Here is a 12,461-nt window from a genome sequence, read left to right on the forward strand (position 1 = left end):
AGCAGGGCTTGCGACGGAAGCCAAAGGAGACCAATACCGGGCACACGTGGACCCGTCTGAAGTCATCAATTGCAATGGCTGTCGTGTCGTGGCTTTGTGAAGGGGCAGGTCCGAAATGAAACTCTATTGAAGGCAGGGATGTTCTGCACTATTTAGGTGGGTTTTAGGTCCTCTTGTCAGGGCTTTCAGACCTTTATCAATTAGTACAGTTTCTCAAATTTGTCAAAATTTACAAAATTCATAAAGATGTACAGTTGAACCAAAATACGCTGGGACCTATCACAGAGCTGGAGAGATCATAGGAAAGACTTCAGATCCTATTTCCACAGCCTTCCATCTAAAAGTGACTTGTCAGGGGCGCCTGGGTGGCGCAGTCGGTGAAGCGTCCGACTTCAGCCAGGTCACGATCTCGCGGTCCGGGAGTTCGAGCCCCGCGTCGGGCTCTGTGCTGACGGCTCAGAGCCTGGAGCCTGTTTCCGATTCTGTGTCTCCCTCTCTCTCTGCCCCTCCCCCGTTCATGCTCTGTCTCTCTCTGTCCCAAAAATAAATAAACGTTGAAAAAAAAAATTTTTAAAGTGACTTGTCTGACAGTGCGGAGCCTGCTCGGGATTCTCTCTCTCTCTCTCTCCCTCTCTGTCTGCCCTTCCTCGCCCACCCCCCAAAAGAAATAAATAACTAAAAATAAAAAGGACAGCACACCGCGTAATTCCAACTATGTGACACTCTGGAACAAGCAGAATCGCGGAGACAGAAGATGGGTGGTTGCCAGAGAGGCCGTGGGGGAGGCAGGCAGGATGAATGGGGGGGATTAGGCCAGTGAGACCAATCTGTGTGATACCGTCGAGGAATACGCGTCATCACACCCTTGTCAAAACCTTGTACCTGTAACACCAGGAGTCAACTTTAACGTAAGCTATGGACTTTCGCCAAGTCTTCTATCAGTTACGACAGTCGCTTTAGTTTAGCCACTGCATCAGGATCAGGTCAATGATTGTAACAAATGTGCAATATCACTGCAAGGTACGTTATGTATTATTATTAATAACGTGTAACGTTAATAGGAAAACTACACACAAGATGGGGGAGCAGAGATGTGTTGGGAACTCTCTGTACTGTCCACTCAATTATTTTCTGTAAATCTAAGACTGCTCTAAAAACTAAAGCCGATTATTTTTTTTAAAACCTAATGGGAGGGGCGCCTGAGTGGCTCGGTCGATTGAGCGTCCAACTTCGGCTCAGGTCATGATCTCACGGTTCACGAGTTTGAGCCCCGCGTCGGGCTCTGTGCTGACGGCTCGGAGCCTGGAACCTGCTTCGGATTCTGTGTCTCCCTCGCTCTCTGCCCCTCCCCTGTTCATGCTCTGTCTCTCTTTGTCTCTCAGACATTAAAAAACAAAAAGAAAAACAAAACCTTAACGGGAAGAAAGATGTATATGAGTCCAAGACGTGTGGGCCATAAATAAACAAATAAAGGCCAGATTCCCTCGCGTTTCAACCCCTCATGCCACCCTGCCTTCAGCCCTCCCCGAGACCCGTTTCGTCACCGTTACTGACTCCTGCTCCCGCCTCATAGAGGGATTCCCAACACCTGTCTGCCTTCCCCCGGGAGAATCAATGATGCGTCTGGACGGTATGCACCAGGCGTGTACAGCCCGTCTCCCCCACCCCACGCCCAACCTTAATGCAGAGGGCTAGAGGTCAGAAAAAATCAAAGAGAATTTCTAGTATTGGGGAACACCCCTTCGGCCAACCTGAAGGAGAGCTACTTTCTGCTCCAAGGGTTTCGTTTGGTTGGTTGGTTGATTGGTTTTTTGCTCCAAGGTTTGACCACATCACCACCCCTGGTTCTTTCTAGCTTGAACACTTCTCGTACCAGAGAAAATTTCTTTCTGACACTTGAGACACTTGCAGATCTTGTGGTCAAAGTGGTCTCCCCATGCAATACTCTTGAATAATTTCCACTTACTTAAATCTGGATTTGTTTTCATTTGACAACAATATTGGCAAAGGGGTCCTTTTCCTAAACTGTATTAGATACTAAGTAACTTCACTCTGAACGTCCATGTGGCTTAACTGTGGCCAATCCTCTTTTTTTTTTAAATTTTTTTTTCAACGTTTTTTTATTTATTTTTGGGACAGAGAGAGACAGAGCATGAACGGGGGAGGGGCAGAGAGAGAGGGAGACACAGAATCGGAAACAGGCTCCAGGCTCCGAGCCATCAGCCCAGAGCCCGACGCGGGGCTCGAACTCACGGACCGCGAGATCGTGACCTGGCTGAAGTCGGACGCTCAACCGACTGCGCCACCCAGGCGCCCCTGGCCAATCCTCTTTTAATCTTCATGTCTCGAAGTACAAGTTACATATATAAAAGTGGATTGTTACCAGGGTACAACCTGATGGCTTTCTCAGGCTGGACGCACTCATATCCAATCAGCACCCAGATAAAAGGGAAAAACAATCACCATGGAAAATGACCAGTCCCCCAGAAGCCTCTCATGACCCCTCCCGGTCAGTACCCTCCTCCAAAGGTAACCACTGTTCCGACCTGTGGCACCACGGATTCGTTTTGCCTGTTTCCGTACTTTGTATAAAGTTGCAGCATCCGTACTCTTTCCCGTCTGATTTCTTTTGTTCAACAATGTGTTTGTGAAATTCGTTCCTGTGGTTGCTCATTAGTTGTTCTTTCATTCTCGTGACTGCGTGGCCTTCTTTTGTGCAAATTTGCCATCACTAATCCCATTCTTTAAAAAAAATTGTTTTAGGGGCGCCTGGGTGGCTCAGTCGGTTAAGCGTCCGACTTCAGCTCAGGTCACAATCTCGCGGTCCGCGAGTTCGAGCCCCGCGTCGGGCTCTGGGCTGATGGCTCGGAGCCTGGAGCCTGTTTCCGATTCTGTGTCTCCCTCTCTCTCTGCCCCTCCCCCATTCATGCTCTGTCTCTCTCTGTCCCAAAAATAAATAAACGTTAGTGACTCCCCCATAAACAGAGCCAGACCACTCGGAGAGAAAGCCACGGGCCCTTCCTGCGCACATAAAGCTTCCGTGCTGCCTTTTTATTTTTGGTGTAGCCAGATGGTTCCTTCATCTCACAAGCAGTTTTTCTAACTTTTCCGCAAATATTGTTTTAGTGCCGTTTGTTATCTTTTCCTTGGGTGCGGAACGCAGACGACCCCCACATCCGTGTGTCCGGCGTGGATCTTTCCCCGAGCTCCGCACACCCACCCGCGTCTCCGCCCAGGACCCCGTAACTCGCCAAACTGATTTTCGAAAGCTTAGTGGTATCTCCCCCTCAACCCCCTGGTCCCCCTCTCGGCAGTCACTGCCCTCATCCCTACTGACGTTTGGGACTCTGCCATTCCCCCAGACATTCATTCCAGGAGTTTCCGGTTGACTGGCACGTCTCCAACTCTCCTTCTTCTCCCGCCACCCATCACCAAGCCACTTGATTCGGCCCCCACCGTGTTTCTCACACCCATTCCCCCTCACCCCTCCCTCAGTAGCATCTCCCATTTGGAGAGCTGAGGTACCGTGATAATTGGCCTTTCCCGTTCCACTACCTTTCCCCAGTCGCCAAACTTCTGCCAAGTTAAACTTCTGAACCGATCTGATGACGCTTCCATTCCTCAGAAATCAACACTGGCTCCCTGCCATAGCGACCTTCCAAATAATGCCCAGATTAAGCTTCCCATACCTCAGGGGTTCTTAACTACAAAAACTAATACACAGAGTTCCTGGGAAGGTGGTGGCAATAGGTTCTGGATCTTTCTGAATAGTCGCATAAAAACAGAACAGAGAAAATTCTCACACAAAGGGCAGACAGCCACCTAAACCAGACCAAACAACAAATCAAAACTATAATAAGATTATCATCTCACACCTGTTAGGCAGCTATTGTCAAAAAGACAAGAAAATAATAAGTGTTGGTGAGAAAGGGGCACCTGGGTGGTTCAGTCCGTTAAGCACCCGACTTTGACTCGGGTCATGATCTCACAGTTCGTGAGCTTGAGCCCCGCGTCAGGCTCTGCGCTGACGGCATGGAGTCTGCTTGGGATTCTCCCTCCTCCTCCTCCTCCTCCTCCTCCTCCTCCTCCTCCTCCTCCTCCTCCTCCTCCTCCCCCCCCCCCCCCCCGCTTGTGCTCTCTCTCAAATAACTAAACTTAAAAAAAAAATAAAATAAAATACAAGAATTCAGAAAATAAACGCACAACGCTGGTGTTGTCATCCTGCCCCGGACTGTAGTCGCTAGGTGAGAATCCCAGCCCAGCCATAACCCGGCCCTGAGCTCCTCTAGGGGCTGCAGGGAGGAGGTGTTCCAAAGTTCCCTGAGGCCCCAGCAGCTCGCCCCTTTCTCCGAATTTCTGCGCCCAAGGCAGGTCCTCTGTCCAGTACTGCCTGGCGGCCAGCAGGTGGCGCCCAGAGCCCCGTATGGGCCGCGGGGCGCAGGGGGCCGCGCAGGTACCCGCCGGAGGCAGAGAGCAAGTACCCAGAAAGGGGTGCTTTCCGCGGCCGTGCCTTCCGTCGCCCTCTCCTGCATCGCTAGGTCAGGAGGAGTCGGGTGCGGGGGGAGGGCTGTCGGGTGGGGTCGGGAGGAGTCGGGTGCGGGGGGGAGGGCTGTCGGGCGGGGTCGGGAGGAGTCGGGTGCGGGGTCGGGAGGAGTCGGGTGCGGGGTCGGGAGGAGTCGGGTGCGGGGTCGGGAGGAGTCGGGTGCGGGGGAGGGCTGACCGGTACAGCTTCCTCCGCTCCTCCAGCTCGGGTTCCCGGCGCTGCCTGAACAGGCCCTAAGGGTCGTCCGGCACCGTGCGGCCTACGCGTGGGGAGGAGGGGTGGGCAGTGAGGCTCCTCCGGAGAGCCTCTCCCCTGCCCGCCAAGGACGCCTCCCCTGCCGGCCCTGCCCGCTGGCCCTGACGCTTCACCATCTTGCCCTCCCCCAGCCTCCGGCCGGCAGGTGTATCTCCAGCAACCCGCCTCTTCCAGAACCGCCCCGAACCCCGATTTCCAGGTTCCAGCCCGCGCGCCCTGCCCCCTTTCTTCCCCTCCCCCGACCAGGCCTCCTCACACCCCCAGCCCCGCGCTCACCGGTGCCCTCGGGCAGTCTCAGGATGCCAGCGCCCTCCACCCAGCGGTAGCACGGGAACCTGAACTCGTCCCCACTGGCCCCGGGGCCCTGCACGTCCGCCTGAAACTCCACTTCCTGCGGGCGACAGGGGCTCAGCCACCGCGGGGCTCCCCGGAAGCAGCCCCGGGACTGAGCCCTGCCCGCGCCGGACGCCCTTCCGAGGGCCTCTGGGGAAAGGCGCGCGCAAGGAGCCGCACAGCCAAGGGGGCGCGCACGGAGCAGGTGGCCCCACGACCCCACGCGGGTCGGGGTGAGGCGGAAGAGACGAGACGGGGAGGTGCCCCCCATTCCTCGCTTCTTCCTCCCTGTAGTCACCGCGCCACGCGCCGCGCCCCGAGGGAGCGTCCCCTGGCGCGGGGACCGCGGAGCAGAACGGCAGGGGCGCCCTCGCCAGCGCCCCCAGGATGCAGCGGGCAGTCCCCGGCCCTGGCAGGCCTTCCGCCCGACGTGCCGACTAGAGAGACCCCTCCAGGGGGCGGCGCTGATTCGGGCCGCGCGGGAGAGGGAGAGGCGGGGAGGCGTGCCGCGCAGGGGTACCGGGAGACGGGGCCGAAGCGAGCCGAGTCGCGTCCTGGAGCTGGGGCTCAGGGCAGGGCTGTGGGGAGAGGGGCACGACCACACCGTGCAGCCTCGAGGGTAAGCCACGGGCGTTGGGCTGGTCCCGAGGACACACGGAAGCTACTCCCGTGTTCTGCGCGGGGGCACCTTTGAAGGTGGGAACGTTTGGAGAACCGCTCTGGTGGTGGAAGGGGGGGCGGGGCGGTGGAGGGCGCGCAGGCGACTCGGGTACAAGGCGGCCCCGGTGGCCGGTGGGCGGGGGCGCGGGCTGGGGCCCGAGGCCGGGGAAGTCCGGGAGACAGAACTGACGGCGCGCACTCTCGGTTAGAGGCGGAGGAAGGGAACGGGGGGGGGGGGGGGTAGCAGGTGGATGCGGCGAGAGCAGGGAAAAGGCTGGGAAACGCGGGCTTCGCATCTCGGGCTTCCTCCCCGGCGCCCGCATCCCCGCCGGGTACCCGGGGAGGGCCCGCAGGTCCCCCACCTAGCGACGCTGCAGAAGGCTTGAAACGGCAGCTTTTAAGAACGGGGGACACGGGAGGACGGACGGCCTATTCGAGGAAAGGCCGAGCTCTGTGCCACGACGGGCGGGCGCGCACTGGTCACCTCCAAGGAGGCCGCGGGGGAGCGCACTGTGCGCCCCGTCCGGGCCCTTGTGTCACCTGTCCCCGCCGTGTCCTGTTCCCGCACCGGTCTTGAGCGCCGCCTCCCTGGGCTGGCCCACCAGCCACAGCTGCACTTGGTTGTTGGAGCCCGCGCACAGCGAGGAGCCGGTGGACACGCGGCGGCGGGCACCCATCCTGCCGGAAGACAAGTCGCGGTCCCAGGGGGAAGAGCGGACTCTCTGAATAGCAGAGCCCGGACCCCTCCCCCTCGGAAGCCCAGCCGGCCCCCGGGTGTGGGGGCACCCGGGTCTCCACCAGCCCGGAGCCCAAGAAGGCGGGCCTGGCGGGGGTGGGGGTGGGGTGGGGGGCCAGGGAGGCACACAGCGACCCCGGTTGGGGGAGGAGGAGGGAAGGGGGCCTCCCAGTGTGGGGCTGGGAAGGCCTCCCCATCTAATTTCTTTTAATTTTTTTGACGCTTATTTATTTTTGAGAGAGAGACAGCGCGAGCTGGAGACGTGCAGAGAGAGGGGGAGACGCAGAATCCGAAGCGGGCTCCAGGCTCCGAGCTGTCAGCACAGAGCCGGACACGGGGCTTGAACCCACAAACCAGGTGATCATGACCTGAGCCAAAATCAGACGCTCAACCGACTGAGCCACCCAGGGGCCCCAAGGCCTCCCCATCCGAACACACACACACACACACACACACACACACACACTGGCCTCACGAGGTGGCTCTTCCCTGGGAGGGTCATGCTTAAGGTTGCAGGGGAGGAGGGCGGGTCCACAGGAGCTCCTCAGTGAGGTACAGCGTCGCCTCGGAACTAACTTGGTCAACTTCCAACACTTACAGGCCTTCCCTGCGCCAAGCTCGGGGGCTCATCGCTACCTGCCTGTTGCCTGCGGGATAAAAATCCAAGCTTCTTGGCCTTCGACGCTCTTTCCACTTGGCCCGCCTCTCTCCCTTATCCCACGACAGCCCATCCTCACCTCCCGTCTCCCCACGTGGGCCGGACCTCTGTGTTTCCCAGAACCCACTCTGCAGTTTGCTTGTAGTCCCTGTTTCTGGGACGTTCTGTTCAGCCTTCTAATCCCTGGTCGGATTCCGGTTTTTCGGGGTCCTCCCTGTTGATCCCGCCGCCCCCCGCCAGACCTCATCGGCTTTGCTCTCTACCGCTTTTGCCCTGTGCATGCTTCATTCCCGCACACTTAATGCCACAGTAATTGGTGCGGACGGCCAGATCCCCAGCCGCGGTGAGCCAGCTTCCCTCGGCAGGGACCACATTCCCAGCAGGACGTCCTCATTTTGGTTTCTTCTGGATACAGCACGGTATCAGGCTTGCGGGTGCTGAGAGGTGTTTGCTAAAACACACTGGGCACGAAGGCCCGTTAAAAATAAGTCCTTCCCTCGGGAGAGACACAGGCAAACGAGTAACTCCCAGGCAACATAAATAATAAAGAAATAGCCAGATGGACTCCAGTAGCCGGGTCCCATAAGCCTGACAAAGCAAGTGACGTCAACAGAAACAGGGACAGCATCGTTTCTGGTTTACTCTTCTCGTGGGCGGTAACTTTCCATGACGCAAAGTGGGAACGGCAGAAAGAAAGTGGCATTCGCTAGGGTCTCCCGCTCAGCCCCGCGCCACCCGGTGTCTCCGCCTCCTGTGGTCGCCGTACGTCTTCCCTACGCACGTTCACGAGCGGAGACACGCCGATCGTCCTCGTCCTCCTCCTGCACGTGGTAGCATATTCCCCACGCTGTTCCGCAGCTTGGTTTTTCCACCTTGCAGGTTCAATCAGGAGACCATCGTGTATCAGCACTTAAAGAGCTTCCTTGTGCTTAAGGGTGTCACTGTTTGGGGGCGCCCGGGGGGCTCAGTAGGTGGAGCGTCCGACTTCGGCTCGGGTCATGATCTCAGGTTCGTGACTTCGAGCCCCACATCCGGCTCTGGGCTGACAGTGTGGAGCCTGCTTGGGATTCTGTGTCTCCTGTCTCCCTGCCCCTCTCCTGCTCTCTCTCTCCCTCTCTCTCAAAAATGAATAAATATTTTAACTGAAATAAATATTTCTTAAAAAGGGTGCCACTGTTTTGATGTAGCAAAACAGTCTACCAGCTTCGTCTAAGTGGACATCTAGGACGCTGGCAATCTTGTGTAAATATAAAAAAGAAGTGTTTTGCTACGAGAAATCGCCGGGCACATACAGGGTTTCTCAACTGTAAGTATACACGTAGCACGATATCCTAAAAATGGAATTTCTGGGCCACAAGCCTGTGTGCATTTGGCACGTGTCAAGCTGCCCCCCCACAGATGCTGTGGCAATTTACGCTCCCATCAGTGAGGCCAGTGATGCGTGAGGATGCCCCCTTTCCCTCAGTCTCGCCAACGCCGTGCTCTTGAACGCCCTCGCCGCAGCCAGTGTGACAGGTGAGAAACGGTACACTCGTGTCATTTTAATTTCCGTTTCTCTTACGCTGAGTAAAGTTGGGCATCTTTCCATATCGTAGAAGCCACTGGTATTTCCTTTTCTGTGGGCCGGCCGCTCCGTTTCTCCCTGGGATTTTGGTCTTTTTCTTACTGATTTGTAAGAACTATGGACACGTGAAGGAAATGATTTTTCCAGCCCTGTCACAACGAAAAGAGTCCCGACAGCAACAATGGTCTTTTCTACCTACACCAGCTCCTTGGAAACCGGACTGTGGTCTACAATATTATTCTCCACTAAAACGCGGGCTCCTTGGAGGGCAGCTGACTCCATACCTTCGAGCAGGCAAACCTCAGGATACGCCTGGAACATACTATTGTCGCTAAAAAAAAAAAAAAAAAAAAAGTAAGGGCGTTCTCAAGAAAGTCAGAGGCAGTACTGAAAGGGCGTGTTTCCAATTAGAGGGGCTCCCACTGGCTGTGTCGTGACATTTCAAGGAGCAAAACCTAAATAATGGGGCTGATTGAAATAAGTGAATTATTTCACTTACATATAGAATGTTTTCTCTTGCCAGTAACCAAAAAAAAAAAAATCTATTCAAAATGGCTCGGACAGTAGGGAAAAACTATTATCTCAGAAGATAAGACGCCCATGAGGTAGGTTGAGTCTAGGGTTGTCCGGTCAGCGTCACCGAGGAGCTGGGGTTTTGTTTTCCTACCCGTCCATCCTTCGTGAATTAGCTCCTCCAGTGACTTACCTCCTTGGCAAGCTGGCGCTCCTACTCCAATGATCCCATGCAGACCCAACACCATACAGTGGCGGAAAGAAAGACCATCTCTTCTTGGGCCTTTTTCAGAGCAGGGGAGGCCGGAGTGCCCTCTGCCAGCAGCACGTTCAAGGTAACTCCGAGGTCTGTGGGGCCGGCCAGCCTGAGTCGGCTCACCTTCAAGGTCTACGCCTCCCCTGAAAAGGGCTCACCTCACCAAACCTCCGTGGAAGTCAATGGGCTTTCGCTCTACTCCGTCCCCGGGGGTCAATCTAAATGTGTGGAGGAGCCGAGGGCCCACCTTGAAGGAAGCGTCTCACACCTCCAACATTACCGTGAGCCACAGACCAGTTGGGGTCCGGAAATACACTCACACACGGAGCCCGAGATGCAGAGTTTGGCTCGATGGGGGCCAGACAGCCGCGAATATCTCCAAGGTGCGCCTCCCGGATCTTTTCCGAGACTTGGTGTCAATGGCTTTGCTGGCATTGTTGGATTTCTTTCGGCTAAAGGTTCAAAACTAAAGAAGCTGGGGTGTCCTCTGGGTTCGTGAGATGAACTGCCTCTCTTGATTCCCCACAACAAGCCACTGTATCTGTCCAGATCCGTGGAGAGAAATTACATGACGGGGCTTTACGAGGATACACGGTCATAGAAGATGTCTGGAAGGAGAACTTCCAAAAGCCAGGAAATGTGAAGAATTCACCTGGAAATAACTAGAGTATTCCACGTTCTGCCCATTTTAATCAGTTGTAGGTAAACGTGGGGGAAGTCCCTGCAGGAAACCAGTATTTCTATAGGAAAACGGCAGAGAACGTAGAGGCTGGGTTTAGGCAAACAGGCTTGAGCGATGGAATGCACACAGGCCCATCAGGCGACCGCCCCGGGGTATCCACAGGCCCTAAGTGACCAGCGGGCTACTTACAACCAGGCCCAGCTACCAAAAAAGAATCCCCCACATCACCGTACCTCAACTTCCCCCTTTAAAAACAGCCCCCAACCACTGCCTCCTTGCAGACAGCCTCCCCTCCGCTGTCTTGTCCACCGCTCCCTTGCAAACGATCAGCTCACCCCACATCTGGGGGCCCCCATCTGATCAAGAGTCACCCCAGTGGGGCGCCTGGGTGGCTCGGTCGGTTAAGCGTCCGACTTCTGCTCAGGTCGTGATCTCGCGGTCTGTGAGTTCGAGCCCCGCGTCAGGCTCTGTGCTGACAGCTCAGAGCCTGGAGCCTGTTTCAGATTCTGTGTCTCCCTCTCTCTCTGCCCCTCCCCTGCTCGCACTCTGTCCCAAAGAGACACCCCAGTTAGACATGGCAGAGAAGTCAGTCCTGAATGTCGTAAATCGGCTTTCTTCTTCAGGAAAAACTACGCGAGCCTTCTCTGTTATCCTGGGTGATGCCAATTACGAGTGAACTGTTAGTAATCTTTTCACCTAGAGACAGTGTCCAGCCTCGGAACTCCCCATTCTCCTGCTGTTATTCATGTACATAATTAAAATTCCAAGTTAAAAAAAAAATTAAAAATAAATAAAAATAAATAAATAAATAAATAAATAAATAAATAAAATTCCAAGTTAAAAAAAGGCGGGGGGGGGGGGGGCCATTTTCCCAGAAACCATCCAGCAGGCCTCTTCCTATCTATTTTGGCCCAAACCGGACACCAAACCCAAACCCTTCAAGCAGGCAGCGGGGACGGAAGCGTGTGATCCCCTAGCCTAGTCAGGATTTACCCGAGCCACCTGAGGAAGGGTGGACTGAAAAATGCAACGTGGGTCCCACCACCAAGTGAACGGGGGTAATGGGTGGGGGGAGTGGCCGCCCAAGGGTGTCTGCTACAATTCATTTGGGAAAGACCTAAATTCATAGTAACAGCAAAAAGAGAAGAGTCACTGTAAACCGTTACAAAAAAGTATAACACAATACAGAAGAGAAGGATTATATTCAAATTTTTGAAGTTGTTATAGGTGGGTTTTTTTAATGTATATTTACTTTTGAGAGAGGGAGAGAGAGAGACAGAGTGTGAGCAGGGTAGGAGCAGAGACAGAATCTGAAACAGGCTCCAGGCTCTGAGCCGTCAGCACAGAGCCCGACGCGGGGCTCGAACTCACGGACCGCGAGATCATGACCTGAGCCGAAGTCAGAAGCTTAACCGAATGAGCCACCCAGGTGCCCCTATAGGTTTTAATAAGAAAGGGGATGTTGCTGCATATGAACGTGTGTGCTTCTAAGTACATTTGTTTATAATAAACAGGGAAATGTTCATTCCCATCGGTAAATCGCAAAGGATATAAACAGGGAACTGTATGTGAGTCAAACAGTCCTGGAAAAAACAGGAACCGTTCCGAGAACAGGAGGAAGGACTGATCAGCAGGTGTGGTGACCCAGGTAGAGAGGAGGTCCGGCCAGTCTGCCAACATGTGGCACTCACAGTCCACTGGGGGGGGGGGGGGGTCGGTCCTGAGATGCTCAGTTTAGGACCCAAGTCCTAAAGAGGAACATTGACGTGCAAACACAGCCCTACCCCCTCCCGGGAGACGAACCTACTACCTGCCCCCTCAAGCACAGTGAGACACGCATAACGCACACATGCTTTTTAAGTAACACTAACAAAGCGAGTCAGTATATCATAATGACAGTACAGACGTTCCATAACTCTGGCCAAGCGAAACTAAAGGAACGTGCCATCCGGGCAGGAAAGACAGATCGCAGAAGCTACAACTTATGAGGAAGATAAGCTTCAGACCCCCAGCCAAGCATACGCCAACCTGCCGAGACCCTCGGCGCCCACGAGGATCTGAGACCATATTCTCTGGGGGTGCAGGGGCGGGGGTGTCTGACAAGATTTCAGTAACACCGAGAAAACATCAAAACAAGTATTTTAGCAACTTGAAGAACGGATCTTACTTCTAGAGAAAAACAAGATCAAGTAGGAACTGATGAAGCCACGAATTAGATCCATGACGTTGGTGTTTTATTTTTTTTTTTTATATATGAAGTT

At 54.8% G+C, this 12,461-nt stretch overlaps 1 protein-coding gene and 1 long non-coding RNA gene across 4 annotated transcripts; both read left to right on the forward strand.

Annotated features, from left to right (window-relative positions):
- The first annotated feature begins 6,846 nt into the window (after positions 1-6,846).
- LOC124519624 (uncharacterized) lies at positions 6,847-9,076 on the forward strand. 3 transcript variants are annotated; one of them, XR_006964155.1, is made up of 4 exons: positions 6,847-6,884; positions 7,128-8,193; positions 8,352-8,700; positions 8,781-9,076. It is a non-coding gene; the product is annotated as an uncharacterized LOC124519624 (long non-coding RNA). The 3 variants fall into 3 exon arrangements; XR_006964154.1 differs by having other exon boundaries at positions 8,352-8,491; positions 8,584-9,076; XR_006964153.1 differs by having other exon boundaries at positions 8,352-9,076.
- Positions 9,077-9,088: 12 nt separating this feature from the next.
- On the forward strand, positions 9,089-10,605 carry LOC124519625 (MICOS complex subunit MIC26-like). The gene is given in 2 exon segments (XM_047089990.1): positions 9,089-10,003; positions 10,006-10,605. Coding segments are annotated over 2 exon segments (690 nt in total). The 5' UTR covers positions 9,089-9,492; the 3' UTR covers positions 10,185-10,605.
- The last annotated feature ends 1,856 nt before the right edge of the window (positions 10,606-12,461 follow it).

This window comes from Lynx rufus, unplaced genomic scaffold (assembly GCF_022079265.1).
Source record: "Lynx rufus isolate CCGP_SWC_20201006 ecotype Redwood Valley unplaced genomic scaffold, mLynRuf1.p SCAF_28, whole genome shotgun sequence".
NCBI classification, from domain to species: Eukaryota; Metazoa; Chordata; class Mammalia; order Carnivora; family Felidae; genus Lynx; species Lynx rufus.